General features: G+C 51.3%; 2 protein-coding genes across 3 annotated transcripts; both read right to left on the bottom strand.

Annotated features, from left to right (window-relative positions):
• Window positions 267-12,097, bottom strand: TAP2 (transporter 2, ATP-binding cassette, sub-family B (MDR/TAP)). 2 transcript variants are annotated; one of them, NM_001206441.1, is given in 12 exon segments: window positions 739-1,268; window positions 1,635-1,771; window positions 2,142-2,301; window positions 2,486-2,659; window positions 3,218-3,406; window positions 4,418-4,546; window positions 4,692-4,889; window positions 7,511-7,716; window positions 7,980-8,110; window positions 10,780-10,894; window positions 10,982-11,482; window positions 11,899-12,045. In NM_001206441.1, coding segments are annotated over 11 exon segments (2,181 nt in total). In that variant the 5' UTR covers window positions 11,475-11,482; window positions 11,899-12,045; the 3' UTR covers window positions 739-1,019.
• PSMB8 (proteasome (prosome, macropain) subunit, beta type, 8 (large multifunctional peptidase 7)) lies at window positions 13,638-16,848 on the bottom strand. The gene is made up of 6 exons (NM_213935.2): window positions 16,569-16,848; window positions 15,639-15,786; window positions 15,357-15,468; window positions 14,794-14,923; window positions 14,220-14,424; window positions 13,638-13,974 (listed from the first exon to the last, which is right to left on the bottom strand). The coding sequence occupies exons 1-6, from the start codon at window positions 16,713-16,715 to the stop codon at window positions 13,886-13,888; spliced, it is 831 nt and encodes a 276-aa protein (NP_999100.2). The 5' UTR covers window positions 16,716-16,848; the 3' UTR covers window positions 13,638-13,885.

Genomic DNA, 16,869 nt, shown 5'->3' on the forward strand with positions numbered 1-16,869 from the left:
AACCTGTGTCTCTGAGGAAGATCTGAAAGCGGCGAAGACACTAGAAGGATTTTACAGGAGTGACATTGCCCTAGGTGTCTTCTAGAAAGAAAAATGACTTCCTGAAGAGTGAAGAATGGCTGGAAGAGGGGAACCAATGTAGGGAACCTCCTTGGAGATGAGAGCATCTAACACTATGACTGAAAGTTGTTAACAGGGCTAGAGGGAAGAGATGAGATTCAGAGCTAGAAGTAAAAGGGTCTGACTTGATCTCATTATAAAGCAGATTATGACACAAGATGGGTTGTAATTTATTGGTTGAGAGTGAAGACTCTGGGGTCAGGCTTGGATTCAAATTCAAATTCCACCACTGTATAACCTTTGGAAAGTGATTTAATCTCTTAGAGATTCAGTTTTCTCATCCATAAAATGGGGATGACAACTAACCTCAAATATATGATGAGAATAAGGATTAAAAATGATAATATATGACAAACTGCTTAGCATAGTTCCTACTCATATTAAAACTCTATAAACCAGCTATTATCTATGTTCTACTAATACTGTTAATTAGGGAACTGCGCTCCAGCCCTCCATACCCTAACTCCCCCCCAAACCTCAGACCCTGATGGGAATGGGAAAGGATACAGAAAGGCAATCTCATGAATATTTAAGTCATACTAGTTAATATGTATCTCAAAGAACAATGAAGACAGGAAGACAGCCAGCAAAATGGTAACCATCTTTACCTCTGGGATGTGAAATAGCGGCTAGTTTTACTTTTCTTCTTCCAACTTGTCTATACTGTCTAAATTTTCCATATGAATGTGTGCTATTTATATAATAAGCAAAAAATATTTTAAACTATATTTGTTACGCCACAATACACTTCTCAGCACCAAAGTTCTGTTCATCAAGTAAATGAGTTTCTTGGATAGAGACAGCAACCTCCCCACCCCCACTCCCCGTGCGCTAACAAAAGTATCCTCCGTCTAAACCTCCATCGTGCCTCCAGCTCCAAAAGCAGCTCCCGGGGAAAGTCAAAGCAGGAGCTCCTCTGGGTCACTGAGATGGCCCTGGGAAGGGGGCAGTGTCTCTGGGGTGCCCCCCTCCGGCCTCTGGTTCTGCCGCACCAGGTACGAGTAGAGGTCCTCCCCCTCCATGAGCTGCGCATGCTCCTGCAGCTCTCCCTGCTTGAGCACCAGGATCTGGTCCGCGTTCTGAACCGTATGCAGCCTGTGCGCGATCACCAGCACCGTCCGGTTCCCGTGGGATTTCCAGTCCTGCAGCTAAAGGGGGAGGACCGCCATGCCTCAGAAAGCTAGGAATGGGATGGACACCACAGCCCAACTGGGCACCATCTCTTGTGACTTAGGGCGAAAAAGGCATGAAACACGAGAAGGTGGCCCAGAGCCCGAGGGAGGGTGTGCACTGCGCTTCTCCCACAGCGGGGCCACGGCAGCCGGAGGAGGAGGAGGAGGGAGCCGGGAGGAAGCCGGGATGTCCGCACACCACTCTATCCTCCAATCCTGCCCCACTCCGAGAAGGCGCAGGTGTTCGTTCCACTAGAGGCCCATTCGTCCTCCCACTGCCCCATTCTGCACCGGCTGACCCCGCGGGGCCGCGTCCCCTGCCCCGCCCTGCGCGGTACCCACCGCCTGCTCGCTCTCCGCGTCCAGGGCACTGGTGGCCTCGTCCAGGATGAGGACTCGTGGGTCCCGCACGAGGGCCCGGGCAATGGCCAGACGCTGCTTCTGTCCCACAGCCAGCTGGTTCCCTTTCTCCCCCACATCTATGGAAACCGAGAAACATCTATCCTCAGACACAAGTGATCACGACAGGAACAAGGGCACAAGTGGTATGTCCACAGGCTCGGGTCCGGAAGATGAGGGCCCGGTTCCGGGAGGGAGGTGAGGAGGGAGACTCAGGCGGAGAGGGAGGAAGCACCACTTCCCGCCTGCTCTCGGGGAACAAAGGCACCTGAGCGGACAGTAGGCTAAAGAACTCCTTCCTGATGGTGGGCGAGGAGGGGAGATGGGAGGTAAGGAAAGGAAACCGCGAACAGCGAGTTACAGGGACAAGACCCTCCCCGCACCCCCCCCCCACCGCCCCGCACCCCGCTCGGCCGAATAAGCTCCAGGTTCTCCTTTGGCTGCAGGTACCTGTGTAGAGTCCGTGCTCCATTTCGTTTATGAACTCCTCTGCCCTGGCAGCCCGGGCAGCGGCCATCACCTTCTCATCGCTGCAGCTCTTCAGCCCATAAGCAATGTTGTCCCTCACAGACCCCGAGAACAGCACAGGCTCCTGCCCGACCAAAACCACCTGCCGAGGCGGTGGGAACACAGACCATGGGGAAACCCGCAGGGCAAGGACCCTCCCTGGCACCTCGCCTGCCTGCCTGCCTCCGAATGGACTCCCTGTGCTGCTTCCCGCTGCTTCCTCTCAGGCTCTCTGCGCCCGCCCTTCTTCTCTCCCATCTCCGGTCCCCTCCTTCCTCCCCGCCCACCTGTTGGTGCAGGTAGTGATGCTCATAGGCGGAGACGGGCTCCTCGTCCAGCAGCACCTGCCCCTCGGTGGGCTGGTACAGGTTCTGCAGCAGGGCAGCCACGGTGCTCTTCCCAGACCCATTGGGCCCCACCAGAGCGGTCATCTGACCAGGATGTAGGGTGAATGTGAGACCCTAGAAAAGTCAGAAGGAGTTAGGGGCCTGCCTCCTCTCCCTTAAGACCCTTCCCCTTTTGTTCTCCTTTTTTTTTTTTTTTTTGGCCACGCCCACTGCCTGCAGAGGTTCCTGGGCCAAGGACAGAACCGCCACCACAGCAGGGACCGAACCAGAGCAGGCCTAATGAATCTTTAACCTGCTGAGCCACCAGGAAACTCCCCCCTCCCCTTTTCTTTTTTCTTTTCTTTCTTTTTTTTGGGGGGGGCGGGCTTTTTAGTGCCATACTGCAGAGTTTGGAGTTCCCAGACTAGGGGTCAAATCAGAGCTGTAGCCGATGGCCAGAGCTCACAGCAACGCAGGATCCTTAAACCACTGAATAAGACCAAGCATTGAACCTGTGTCCTCAAGGATACCAGTCGGATTCATTAACCACTGAGCCACCACAGGAACTCCCCACCTCCCCTTTTCTATCAGAGTAAGATCAGCTTCTCAGAGGTAAATCATCACAGTCCATGATGCCTGGTCACACAGGGAGCCAGGGGCCCAGGTCCCCTCCCTGTGGCCCATGGCGAGCACCTTGAGCACAGGCTGGTCAGGGCAGTTAGGATATGCAAAGGAGACGCCTTGGAATTTCACCACCCCCTTCAGAGTGGAAGGGGCCAATGTCCCAGGTGGAGGCAGATCTGGCTGTCTGTCCAGGTAGTAGAAAACCTTCTCTGCAGCCCCCACGTTGCTCAGCATATCCCCAAACACGTATACCAGGGTCTGGAAAACAGGAACGCAGGGGTCAGCCAATCAGAGGCATCTCCCCAGAAAACCTACCTCTCACCTCCTCATGCACTCCCTCCCCCACGCCGCCCCTGCCGTGCCTCTCCCTCATCTGAAAAGATTCCCCACCTTTAAATGTGCAATGCAGATGGAATTTAACATCAGCCCCAATCCCCCATTACTCCAATTTGCAACATAAAGGAAGGAGACATCCACACTCCTCCCACACAGTGTTCCTCCCACCCCACACCTGTCTAGGGACTGGTCCCTGTGACCCCTACACAGTTCTGCCTGATGAGACAGGGGACTCCTTAAAGGCAGGCGTTGTGCCCACCTCATCTTTGTAGCCCCCCGAGTTCCTCCCCTGCAGCTCTCCAACATAACCATGTTTAACAAATGTCCATGAAAATTATCAAATAAAGCCCAAGATGCAGGAACTAATTATTTTTGGAACCTGGTAATTACAGGCAAGGAGCTGAATGCTCATTCTGCCTTTCTTCATCAAACTGCACCCCTGGGAACCACACAGTAGATGAGGAGACGTCTCCCTTGAGAGATGAACCCCCGCTAATGAAGGAGGGAATGGCGAGGCCCCCACAGATGAGAGAGAGAGAGATCGACTCAGTGTATACACTTCTACTACCTCTATGAGACACGCGGAAATTTGACCACTGACTGATGACGCTACTGTTAACTTTTCTGGTGTGATCATGGCTTTGTGGTTATATATTTTAATGTTTGCATTTAGGGATACATATTTATAAATGAAACCATTTCTTGGATTTGCTTCAAAATAACATGGGTGAGGGGAAGTGGATAGGTTTAAGATGGATTAAGATTGGCCATCAGTTGATAATTGTTAAAACAGATGCTAAGTACATGGGGGTTCATTATAGCTTTTTTTTTTTTTTTTTGGCCTATGTTTGAAATTCTCAATAACCAATAAGTTGGGGTTATTTCAGCGTTTTTTTAAAGGGAAAAAGACAGCCTGCACAGATCCCAACTCACGTGCACATAGGAGCCCATGTTTTCCTGGTAGAGCAGAAAGGAGAGCAGCCCACCCTGGGTGAGGTCCCCAGCCAGGATCTGCTGCAGCCCACAGCTCAGCAACAGCACCTTCATTGCCAAGTTCAGCATCTGGAGGGAGAAGAAAGGGGAGCCTGAGAACCTTCCATTCCCTGCCCTCCCTGCCAGTAAGCGGCAAGGACCCCAGGAGCAGCTGGAGGACCAGGACCCCTGCTTTCCCTTGCCCCTCCCTGGGCCCTTCCCCGAGCTTCCTCACCCTCCTTAAGAGCAGGTAGAGGGCCTGTTCCAGGTCTCTTCGCCACCACAGCTGCCGGCATCGTTCCAGGGCCTCCTTATAGCGACAGACTTCTTCCTCCTCGGCCCCAAAACTGCGCACAGTCTGCAGGTCTCCCACAGCCTCCCGCACCACCTGCCCTGCTCTCGCCACTGCATCCTGGATCTCTCGAAGCACTGCCTGGGAAAACGGGGCAGAGGATGGAAGGGGTGACTTTGGCAGGAGAGAACAGACCCCCATGTCTCATTCCAGGCCTTAGGATGCTCCCTCAATCTACCTGGAAATACTAAACCCTCTTCTTTCCTGTTTCCTTACATTTCTTTCCAGAAAAGATCATGACAGTGAAGGAAGGAGGGAACGAGACATTACTGAGCTCTCAGTACTAGGGAGTGGAGGATACAGACCGACTTTTTTTTAACCTTCATTTGAGGTGATTCACACCAACCCCAGGATCTGAATGAAGAATGAAGGGGTAGTTTTCCCAAGGAGCCACAGCTGATTAACAGAAGGTGGAGCTCCAACTCAAAATGGACCAAAGACCTAAATATAAGTGCTAAAACCATAACACTCTGAGAAGAAAACATGGGGGGAAAGATTCACGAGACTAGACTGGCATTGATTTCTTGAATGTGACACCAAAGCACCGCCCCCCCAAAAAATAGGTACACTGAACTTCATCAAAATTAAAAATAGTTGTGCATCAAAGGACTCTGTTTATCCATAGAGTGAAAAGGAAAACCAAAGAATAGAAGGAAACATTTGCAGATCATATATGAGATAAAAGGTTGATACCTAGATTAACATAAAGAATTCCTACAAGCCAGTAATTTAAAAACAACCAATTTTAAAATGAGCAAAGAACTTGAGTAGATATTTCTCCAAAAACGATATTAAAATGGTCAATAAACACATGAAAAGACGCTCCATGTCACTGATCATTGGGGAAAAGTTAATCAAAGCCTTAATGAAATACCTCACAACCCTTAGGACAGCTTTATTTGTAAAAGTGGTATAACATGATGGAGGATAATGTGAGAAAAAGAATGTTGTGTGTGTGTGTGTGTGTGTGTGTGTGTGTGTGAGTGAGTGACTGGGTCACTTTGCTGTATCACAGAAATTGACAGAACAATGTATATCACCTATAATAGAAAACATAAAAACTAAAAAAAAGTAGTATAAATATACCATGGAATGTTATTCAGCCATAAAAAGAAGGAAATCTTGCCATTTTCAACCACACGGATGGACCTTGAGAGCATTCTTCTAAGTGAAATAAGTCAGACAGAGAAAGACAAAAACTGTATGATTCATTTATATGTGAAATCGAAAAAAAGAAGACAAAGCAAAAAAAAAAAAATCAAACTTGTAGAACATCATTACCAGAGGGGAGGGGAGAGGGTGGGGGAATCGGAGAAGGTGGTCAAAAGGTACAAACTTCCAGTTATAAGATCAATAAGGACTAGGGAGATACTAAAAATAATAAGTAGAATTTTTAAACAACAGAAGCTATGTATTGATGAGAAGGTGAGAGAAACCCTTGTGTACCGCTGGCAGGAATGTAAAATGCTGCAGCTACTGCGGAAAACAATGTGACAGCTCTTCAAAAAATTAAAAATAGAATTAACAAACGATACAGCACTTCTACTTCTGGGTTTACACTTGAAGGAACTGAAATTGAGGCTTGAAGAAATATCTGTACACCCATGTGCACAGCAGCATTATGCATAAGAGTCAAAAGGTGGACAGAGCCCCAGCATCCATCAACAGACAAGGAGACAAGCCAAAAAGTGATATACACATATAATGTAATACGATTCAGCTTTACAAAGGAAGGAGATCCCGACAAGGGCTATACCATGGAAGCCATTATGCTAAGTGAAAGAAGCCAGTCAGAAAAAGCCCGGCTAACATGGACCTAAAGTAATTAAACTCAGAGAGACAGAAATCAGAAGGTGGTGGCCAGGGGCTGGGGGGAGGGGGAAATGGGGACCTTGCCCATGTTTAGTGGGTACCATGCTTCAGTCAGGGATGATACGAGAAAAGTTCTGGAGATGGAGAATGGTGACAGGTGCAAAACAGGATATTTAATGCCACTAAAATGGCACATGTAAAAGTGGTTTTAAAAACTGTCAATTTTATGTTATGTATACTTTATCACAATTTTTTAAAACTAGAGAGAGGAGGTAGAGCTGACATTCAGACTCAGGACTTAACTGCTGGCAGGGAATATTCTCTATGCTCCCCTCAAAGTCCTTCTGCTGAAGTGAAGGAAAAACTCTATTTTAAACCCTCTGGAATGGCTTTTTTTTTTTTTTTTTTTTGGCTTCTTAGGCCAGCACCCAGGCACATGGAAGTTCCCAGGCTAAGAATCGAATCAGAGCTGCAGCTGCCAGCCACAGCCACAGCCACAGCCACAGCCACATGGGATCCGAGCCACATCTGCGACCTACACCACAGCTCAGGGCAACACCGGATGCTTGACCCACTGAGAGAGGCCAGAGATCAAACCCACGTCCTCAGGGATACTAGTTGGGTTCATTACCACTGAGCCATAGTGGGAACTCCTAAGATGGCATCTTTAATCTTTTCTGGGGAAGATGGGTATAGACAGCTTTGCAAATCTGATGAGAAGATTATTCTCTCCCCATAAAATGTGGTCTCCTTCTCTCTCTCCCCCCTCTTCCTCCCCCTCCCCTCCCCCTCTCCCCCTCCCTCTCCCCGTCAGGGGTCGTGGGCCTTCTGAAGCCTGCCATAACTGCTGCCTTTATTCCCCTGGGGGGTTCGCCAGCATCCACACTTACCAGATGGCGGGCATTGTACACCTTCTCAGCCGCTATCGTGAGAGGCATCTGGAGCAGAGAGAGGAGGGTGAGTCGAGGCGACAAGCTGAGCATGAAGCCGAAGAGTCCCAGCACCTTGACCAGGCTGCGCAAGAGCACGTTGGCATTCAGAGGAAGCCAGAGACTCATCAGTTTGGTGTCCGAGCTCAGCCGTGAATTCAGCTCCCCTGGGAGGGAAAGAGCAGGTGTGGAAGCTGCGTGTTGCAATGCAAACCCTGCTCACTCCTGACCTCCCGACCTCCCGACCTCCCGACCTCCCGCAGCCCCCTTCTCCCTTGCAGAGAGACAGGTGGGGGCGGCTGCCTCGCTACATTGTCCCAAATGAGAGAAAAGTAGCTCCAGGCCCTGGTGCCAGGGATGCAGGCAGGACAGGGGAGCCGAGGGGCAGGGCAGGTGCAGGGGATCCCCAGCCCTGGACCCCAGGCCCCACCTGTCTTAGTCTCCTGGAAGAAAGCCAGGTCCTGGTGCAGGAGGGAGGAGAAAAGCTGCTCCCGGACACGCAGGTTGATCCTGGACATGACGAGGGTGAAGGCGCTTCCCCGGCAGCCAGCGGACAGTGAGCTACAGGGAGGGAGGGGGCGGAGGACCAAGCGGACAGAGATGCAGGGGGGAGGGAGGGAGGGAGAGAAGCAGAGGAGAAAAGCAGAGAATGAAAAGAAATAGAAAGTTGGGGGGTGGAGGGGATGCATACCACCAGAGGCAGAAGAGGAACAGGTAAGAGAGAGGGAGACAGGCGGGGCAGGAATAAACAGAGGAAGAAAAAAGAGGACACGGTGAGCCAGCTGTGAGAACAAAATTCTAATTATAACCAGTATTGATGGGGCTCACTCTGCGCTAGACACAAGCGAACAGTATGATGGGGTGGAAAGATGCTGTGAAGATGCTTCTGACCTGGCCTCCCTCAGGGCCATCCCTCTGCCCTCCCCTGGGTCTTGCTCCCTTTCCTCCCTGCCCCCAATACTCTTCTTCCTATTTCTGTACACCTTTCCTATTTATTTATTTATTGTGTGGGGCCGCACCTGCAGCATATGGAGGTTCCCAGGCTAGGGGTCAAATCAGAGCTTCAGCTGCTGGCCTACGCCACAGTCATAGCAACTCGGGATCTAAGCCCCATCTGCCACCAACACCACAGCTCACGGCAATAACGGATCGTTAACCCACTGAGCAAGGCTAGTATCCTCATGGATACTAGCCAGGTTCTTAACCCCTGAGCCACAATGGAAACTCCTCCCACAGACTTTTTTGTGGGACCTGCAGCAATGAACTCCTGGCCCTCCCACTCTCCAGAGCCCTGGGATCATGCTGTTCCCCCTCCCTCCCTGCCGCCCCCATTGTCCTTGGGGGTGAGGAATTCCTCTTAGACCACACACATGTTTGCAGTAAAACATAAAGGAAAAAAGGTAAATGCACAGAGGCAGGAATTTTACAAAACAGGGCTTCTAATACAAATCAGACATAAAATGATGAGGTTTGGACTTTGGCGATGACAGTGAGAATGGAGAGAAAGGAGCCAGAGGAGCACATGTGGAGTGTGGAAAACACCAGGGCTACTGTTTGAACATGAGAAAGGCCTTGTCGGTGCAGTGCTTGGAGCCTAGGATATGGATGGGCTCGTGAATGGGAATAAGAAGAGGGAGCACTTTCAAGGAGACCGGGGGGAATGGGATGGATCTGGAACCCTGGGTGTGTGGAGTCCGAGATGACAGTGAGCCGTCCAATGGGAACGTGAAGGGGGCCACTGGATTACAAGACTGGAGCTGGGCAAGGAGATGCGCATCTGGGACTCACCTGCAGAGGGGAGCTGAGTAAGCTCAAGAGCAAAAACGGTCTTAAAGATCAGCAAACCGAGTCATGAGAAAAGTCCGTAATTAAGGGTTCAGTGGAGAATGGCTCTCCAGGGGAGGTAGAGGGACTGGGAAATAGAGGAAGTTCAAAAGCTACCTGAAGTAAGAGCTCACTCATAAGAGATTGTTCTGATGCCACAAGCAAGCAGGATCCGAGCCGTGTCTGTGACCGACACCACAGTTCCCAGCAACGCCCGATCCTTAACCCACTGATTGAGGCCAGGGATCGAACCCACAACCTCATGGATGCCAGTCGGATTCATTACCGCTGAGCCACAACGGGAACTCCCAGGAAGAAATTCACTTTTGAGAAATCAGTTTCAGCAAAGAGTAGCAAGTATGGAATAATGATTGGGTTTTGAAGGATTCTAAATGAAGTAGGACCATAACAAAGGAGAGAATCAAGCCCCCAGCTGATATTAGGGTAATGCTAGTGAAGCACTTGCACAACCCTGAGAATAAGCTTTCTTTAGATTTCTCACCCCAGGTGTCTCACTCACCCCATCCTAGTACCAGCCCCTATCAAGTCACTTGTTAGTGAGTGAGTTAGTCTGTAGACAGCAGACCCCTGGGTAGGTCTAAAAAGAGAGGGGAAAGCAATAAAGTGGAAAAGAGTAAAGACGCTGAAAAGGAAGGTGACAAGCCTCAGAATAAGATCTTCCAGAACTGACAAGACGAATTAGGGAAGAAGGGTCAAGAGGAAGAAACATGTTCATTCTGACAACAGGATAACTGTGGGGAAAAAAAATACAGGGTGAGAGGTGGGAGACAGAAAAGAGAAATGGAAGTTTGCGCAGATAAAAATGTTGAGAAGCTGGCGTTCCCGTCATGGCACAGTGGAAATGAATCCGACTAGGAATCATGAGGTTGCGGGTTCGATCCCTGGCCTTGCTCAGTGGGTTAAGGATCCCTCATTGCCATGAGCTGTAGTATAGGTCACAGAGGAGGCTCAGATGGTGTTGCTGTGGCTGTGGTGTATGTACACCGGCAGCTGTAGCTCCGACTGGACCCCTAGCCTGGGAACCTCCACGTGCCACGGGTGCGGCCCTAAAAAGCAAATAAATAAATAAATAAATAAAATTTTTTAAATTTTAAAAATTTGTTGAGAGGCAACCGAGGGACATTCTGTTTGACATACAGACACATTTTGTTCTAGATCACTCATATCTGTAGCAATGATATAATATAAACTTTGAAGATGTTGGCGCTACTTGGTGAATGAAGGAATAAATGAATGGATGTATGAAACAGACTGGCGAATGAGTAAACACATGGAGATTTTAGTTTAAGTATTTTGTGCCTTGTGCACAAAATGGTCTGAAAACAGAGTTAGGAAAGTGAGGGCCCCTGTCAACACCTGGAGCCAGCAAATCACCCATCACCTACCTCCCAACGGAGAAAAGACTCATGAACAAGATGGCGCTGACAAAGGCATCAGGGTCAAAATCACCCCCCAGGATGTCAATCACGAGGCCAGAATAGTAAGGGATTAGTGTCTCACCTGCAAGAGACATGAGGACCACAGTGAATAGGCTGCTGCCAAGGGCCTTTTCCCACCTCCAATTCACTGCGCCCTCTCCTGACTCACCCAACACGGCAAGGACAAGAAAGAAGAAGGCAGCAGCCAGGAAAGGCCAGTCCGGCCAGGAGAGCTTCAGCAACCTCCACATCAAAGCTCTGTTGTTCTCCTGGTCCTCCTTCTTCTCCTGGGCTCCTGGAGGGCTCAGCACTGCCCACACTGCCCAGCTGAGCCCCGCAGCCCCGGACCCCAGCAGCAGCCAGCTCCAAGGGGCTGAAGCCACTCTGGCTGGGGGAGCACTCAAGGCTCCTGGGACCAGGGCCCTCAAGGAGAGAAAGAAGGGGATCACCAGGCAGAGGGGGCACAGCAGTGTCCGCACATATCCCAGCAGCCCTCCCAGCCTCAGCAGCCACCAAAGCCCTCCAAGTCGCAAGATGCCCTCCAGCCACAGGCCTGGAAGCCCTCGAGGAAGCAGAGCCTCCAGAGGTCCCTGGAGCAGCCAGAGTAAGGCCGAGTCCGCCAGCAGCAGGGCGGCCCAGGGTCTCAGGTCAGGGAGCCGCATGGCGAGGTCTGTGGGGAGAAGGGGAGAAGTGCCAGGGGTGGAGTCCCAGTCCTCGGCGCTACCCCCGCCCCCATTCCCACTCCTCCCAACGCGCCCATGGGCTTCCCACTCGATTTACCCAACCCTACCGAGTACCCTGTGCTCCCTCCTAGGACACAAGGCATTCGGCCTGACCGAAGGCGCTGGGAAGCCTGACCACCTGCAGCCTCATCTTAAAAAAAAAAAGTCCCATTACCCTCCCCCCAACCCCCGCCCCACTCCTCTGCCAGCCGCCGCCGTGTTCCAGCGGGCGGCCGGGCGGTCCCTGCCTCGCTCCCTCTCTTCCCCCGGACCTTAGGGACAGGAATCACCGTACACCGAGCGGGGGAGGCGGTAGGTGGGCTGCGTCCCCTTAGCGCTCTAGACTTCCACCCGCCCCACTCACCAGCGGCGGCTTCTGCGATGCAGCTCCAGGGATCTTTCCTTTAAGTGCGGAGGGCTGAGCTCGGAGGGCTGAGCTCGGAACCCCCTCGCACTGTCTCAACGTTGTCTCCCCTCGATCTGCGGGCGATGCTCTCCGGGCCGGGGCGTCCCGGCTCCCCGCGCCTTTCGCTTTCGCTTCCCCAGCGCGTGCCTTGTTCTGTGCCCGGCGGCCAGCAGGGGGCGCGCGACACCGCAGACCCAGGGACACGCCCAAGTCCCGCTCCACTTGCCAGGCCCGGGCTTAAATCGCCCACTCTCAGCAGCAGTTACTCTATCATAGGAAACGGTTGCATTTCTTAAATTGCCACTAAGAAAATTGCCACGAAATAGTTGGAGAACCGCTGGATTTTCTTACCTCAAGTTCTCTTTGCCCCAGCCCTGAACCTGTTTTGAGAACTGCTCTCTTTTCTTATCAAAGCTCCAGTTGTAGGCTCTTGAGATAGAAAAAACAGAGCCAGATCCCGAGCAAGAAACACACAGAATTTCTCCTAAATAGAAGCCGCAACTGCTCCTACCAGGACCTACCATGGGTTTCAACTTACAGATTTTGAGCTGAGAAGGCCTCACCCCGTGTCGTCTTCTATCTTTGTCAACAGCTCCTGAGCAGAGAATGTGTCAGACACCTCTAAATTGATGCTCCAAATTAAGCTGGGAGCACTGTCGGTACATGAAGGAAGGGGACTTTGTTTCTTGGTCTATTTTAACACTGAGTAGCACAGGAATCCGATTTCCATGGGTCCTGCCTGATCCAGGGCCTGTCTATGGACTGTGAAGCTTGCTTTATTCCAGAAATAACAATTCAGGTTGAAACTACCTCCCAGACTCAAAATAACCCCCAAGGGAGGATCACTTGGAGTCCAGTGGATTCCAGTCCATCTTTTTGAAAGGTCATTGGCGTGAGGAGGAGTGAGTCACTTCAAATTTAAAGTGGGGAGGGGGAGATTGAAGTTAGGGAATTACTAAAACTTCTCCAACCCTGTCCATGTGGGGATTTTAAGGATCTCTCTAATGGAAAAGCTCCACGCTCAGCTGCTTCCTACAAGCTCTTCCTTTGAACAACTCTCCTTGGAGCCATGACATTGTCCTGCTCCCTCCTGCAGCTCCAGAGTGACGCAGAGGCTCTCGTATGTCTCATCTTTCCCAGCTAGTTACTTTTTCCTCATGTTCCCCACCTCAGCGAGTCCTTCTTATCTCCTCTTCCATTTCAATCACGGTCTTGTCATCTAGCAATTGAGTGTGACACAGCATGAAACTGAACCCCGAATGTCCATCGTTCCACTTCCTATCCAGTCTCTCCACCGTGTTCGAGGTCAGTGGGACCACGGTGGCAATTATTATGGCCCACACGTTAGGTGGAAGCTTTCTCATCCTACTCTACAGCACCAGAAACGGTTGTTCTAAGTGTCCTTCTCCCAGATGCCCAAACCATTCACCACCGACCTCCCAAGACGTCTCCAGGCGGAGCTCCCATAGAAAGGACCCTAAACCAAATTAAATTGCTGGTAAATGTGCACAGACAATGAGCCTTCCCGAGGTCTGGAGAGATGAATATGGAAGGAAAACCCAGGAGAAATATTTGGTGAGGCCCCACTTCTTGGGGGGGGGTTGCATATCTCTTCTCAGGAAAAGTCTGAGTGGATTTCCTGCCCCCTCCTCCCAACAATCCCCACCCAACGCCCACTCAGCCACAACACAGAGGCATGTGTGTAACCGTTTTCTTTTATTGTGCTTAGTGAGATGCCCAGAAGGTTGGGGTTGGGGAGGGGGGGAGGCTCCATTGAAGCAGAGACTACACAAAAGGATAAACTCCGCCCTGCCTCCCAGGGACCACTGGTTCATTCCCTCTGGGTCACGTTAGGCCCCTCTTTCTTCTGGGGCCTGAACTGGTCCAGGTCCCTGAGTAGGCCCGGCTTCCTCAGGAGAGGCCGGCCCAGCTGCCGCCGCCACCCTTACAGACTGGCCTCCCGGTACTGGTGCATCAGGTCACTGACGTCCGTACTCTCCACCTTCACCCACCCATCTTCCTTCATGTGGTACACTGCAAGCAAGGCAGAAAGAACAGGGCGTGACTTTCCCCTTCGGTGAGTTCCTATTATACGTGATGTTCTGTTGACGGGGGCAACAGCAACACGCAATGTCAAAGCCTTTCATGCTGGGACTTCCGGTGCCCCTGTTCTGGCTCTGAACACCTGCTCCCTGCCCCTCTGCCTCCTCCACGTCTCCCAATCTCAAACCCCCTCCCCCCACCCGCCAGGATGGGGGCGGGGGGCCTTAGTCTCTTACTATTGACAACGCCTCCAGAATAGCTGTCTCGATGAGTGGCATGAACAATAGCCCTCCGGCCCAGGTCATAGGCCTCTTCAATGCTAAGATCGTACCGATGGCCACTGTCCATGACCCCATAAGCGTAGGTGTTCCCGCTACCAGTGGAGAACATATTTCCCGAGAGCCGAGTCCCATTTTCATCCACATAGTAGAGTCCAGGACCCTATAGGATGTAAGAAGGTTCCAGGTGGGGACTGGAGAGGAAGCTCTTGGTAACGGACAGATTCAAGTGTGAGCCAGGACAAGTGGACGAAAGAATAAGGGTGACCACAGAAACATTTGAACTTTGGGTAACATAGCACTTTGGTAACAATCATAGAACTTTGGGGGGGGGGACAAACTTGGAATCAGCTATTTTGTCAAAAGGAACAAGTTTATGAAACAGTGGGTCCTCAGCCAGACCCAGAAATTGCCAGTGGACGTGCTGGAACAGTTCTGTAACCAAGGAGTCCACGTGCCACATACCTCGGAGGGGAGGGAGTGAAAGTGTACGATGGGGAAACTGATCTCTCATCCACAGTGGGAGACTCACCTTCTTGTCCCAGCCACAGATCATACTGCCCATGGAGAGGCCCATGCCCCGGTACTGGTACATCATATTGGAGAGCAGTTTGGAGGCTGCGGACACTGAGATACGGTCCCCATTCCGCAGATAGTACAACCTGGGGAGGACAGGGCGGTTCGGTTTGGGAGGGGACTTCGAAGTGGCAGGAGAAGGCTAGCTGGGGGTGCAGACAATGACTGAAGAGCTAAGTATTTGAAAGGAAGGGTTTTGTGGGCTCTAAGGATCAGGGAAAGATTTGGAATGTAAAGTATCTAAGCCACATCGAGAGATCCCAGTGAACCATAAGATCCCACCCAGCACCGATGGTGTCAGTGCTAAATGACTGACAAATTGTCTGGCTTATGGGCAGGAGCACAGGCTGAGATTTGGGAGAGGATTTTCAATCACCAAAAGGCTGTTTTTTGAACTACTTCGTTAGCGCTAAAATGCTACGTTAGCACAGGGGAAGTGAATGAGGAGCAGCAATCTGGAAGACCCAGAATCCGAGATTGAAACCTAGGCTTGGAAGAGAGGTCAGAGGCCTCACCTACCTGCACTCCTTGGCCAGCAGACGCTCCCAATACTGACAGTCTGCCGCAGAGCCAGACATGGTGCCAAGCAGGTAAGGGTTAATCTCAATCACCTTGTTCACTCTTAATGTGGCTGGAAGAAGATGGAGTTTTGAGAAAGGAGCAATGACCTCCACACACACACACACAGCTCTCCCTGTATGTCCTAAATCAGCATCTTCTTCCACTTTGGTGCTGATGTCGAACTCGGGCTCAGAGGAGGGCCCGGATGTCCAGACGCTGCCAGCTGGAACACACACTCACCAATGTAACTCCCGGCCGAGGCCCGAGAATCCACCGCCACAATCACTCCGTGCTGGAACTTGAAGGCCAGCGTGGTAGTGCCATGAGCCATCTCAATCTGTACGTTCCTTTCTCCATCCCCACCCAGGGACCGGAGGAATTCAGTGGGCTAGTGAGACAGAAAAGGCAGAGAAAGGGGCACTGGAAACTTCCGAAGCTGGAAGCGCCAGGAAAGGATTTCAGAGACTGTGGGAGTGCAGAGATACACAGAATCAACAATCAATAAGTGAAACGGCTAAGAATCAATCCATCTCAACAAGGAAATGGTTTGAGAGAAGGAAAAGAAGAGGCCATGACACCAACCTTTTTCATTTTCCAGCACAGTCAAAAAGAAAGAAAATGTTACTGTAGGCTAAAAACTTTGGGCCACTATAATGGTTTTTTGTTTTGTTTTGTTTTTTTTCATTATAGGTCCTTTAACCCTCAGGGAACACATTTTATTAATAGTATCCTGATTTTATGGAAGAGAAGCCCAAGACTTAGACAGGGACTTGATCCAAGGCACACCACAGTGAGTGGCTGAGGCGAGGCTGACCGCTGAAACGCATAGGTTTCTAAGACAATACACAGCCCTTGTATCCTAAGATAGTCCCAAGAGAAAGGCTGCGTGATTTGTGTGTGGTGAAAAAGCTTTCTTGTCTCCGGATGGGAGCCCCCATCTCACCTCTAACTCTCTGCCCTACTCTGCACTTCCTAACCCTCAGGCTGCCAGTCCCCAAGTCCCACGTGGCCTCTGTCCTGGCTCAGGTCCTGGACCCAGGATGTGTCTCTCACCGGGCTAAAGGGTGGTCCGGTCCGCATTTCCCCGCCTTTTAGACAATCTCAAGGCAGACCCTCCATTACTCTGCGCCCTCCTGCCCACCTCCCAGAGGATTTTCTTACAGCCCTGACCTGCATTCCCCGGGGGAGGGCGAGTTCCGGAGATCGCATAGAGAAACTGTAGTGACCAGGGTCCGAGCGCTGCCGGCTTTCCGCGGCTGGGAAAGCCCAGTCTTCCTGCTGCGCTCGGGGGGCTCCGCAAACATCCAGCAGCGCCATGATCGCCTAGCACCGGAGATGCGTCCGCTCTCTCGCAGGAGGAAGTGAAAGCGAAAGCCCTAAGCCTTAAGGGGAGGGAACCAGAATTTTTTCCGCATCCCCCTGCCTTTTCTGAGAAGTGTCCTGTGAGTGTCTGGGGACCAGGAATGTTGTG

This window comes from Sus scrofa, chromosome 7, assembly GCF_000003025.6.
Source record: "Sus scrofa isolate TJ Tabasco breed Duroc chromosome 7, Sscrofa11.1, whole genome shotgun sequence".
Classification (NCBI taxonomy): Eukaryota; Metazoa; Chordata; class Mammalia; order Artiodactyla; family Suidae; genus Sus; species Sus scrofa.

What these genes read in the sequence shown, in the direction of transcription:
- TAP2 (XM_021098372.1), bottom strand. Translation starts at nt 11,474, where the DNA reads ATGCGGCTCCCTGACCTGAGACCCTGGGCCGCCCTGCTGCTGGCGGAC. An exon ending in TGTACAATGCCCGCCATCTG is followed by an intron (nt 4,890 to 7,510) that starts GTAAGTGTGGAT and finishes CCGTTTTCCCAG; the next exon opens with GCAGTGCTTCGAGAGATCCA. An exon ending in GGAGCACGGACTCTACACAG is followed by an intron (nt 1,772 to 2,141) that starts GTACCTGCAGCC and finishes CGGTTTCCATAG; the next exon opens with ATGTGGGGGAGAAAGGGAAC.
- PSMB8 (NM_213935.2), bottom strand. Translation starts at nt 16,715, where the DNA reads ATGGCGCTGCTGGATGTTTGCGGAGCCCCCCGAGCGCAGCAGGAAGAC. An exon ending in CTGCTGGCCAAGGAGTGCAG is followed by an intron (nt 14,924 to 15,356) that starts GTAGGTGAGGCC and finishes TGTCCTCCCCAG; the next exon opens with GTTGTACTATCTGCGGAATG. An exon ending in TTCTGGAGGCGTTGTCAATA is followed by an intron (nt 13,975 to 14,219) that starts GTAAGAGACTAA and finishes CCTTGCTTGCAG; the next exon opens with TGTACCACATGAAGGAAGAT.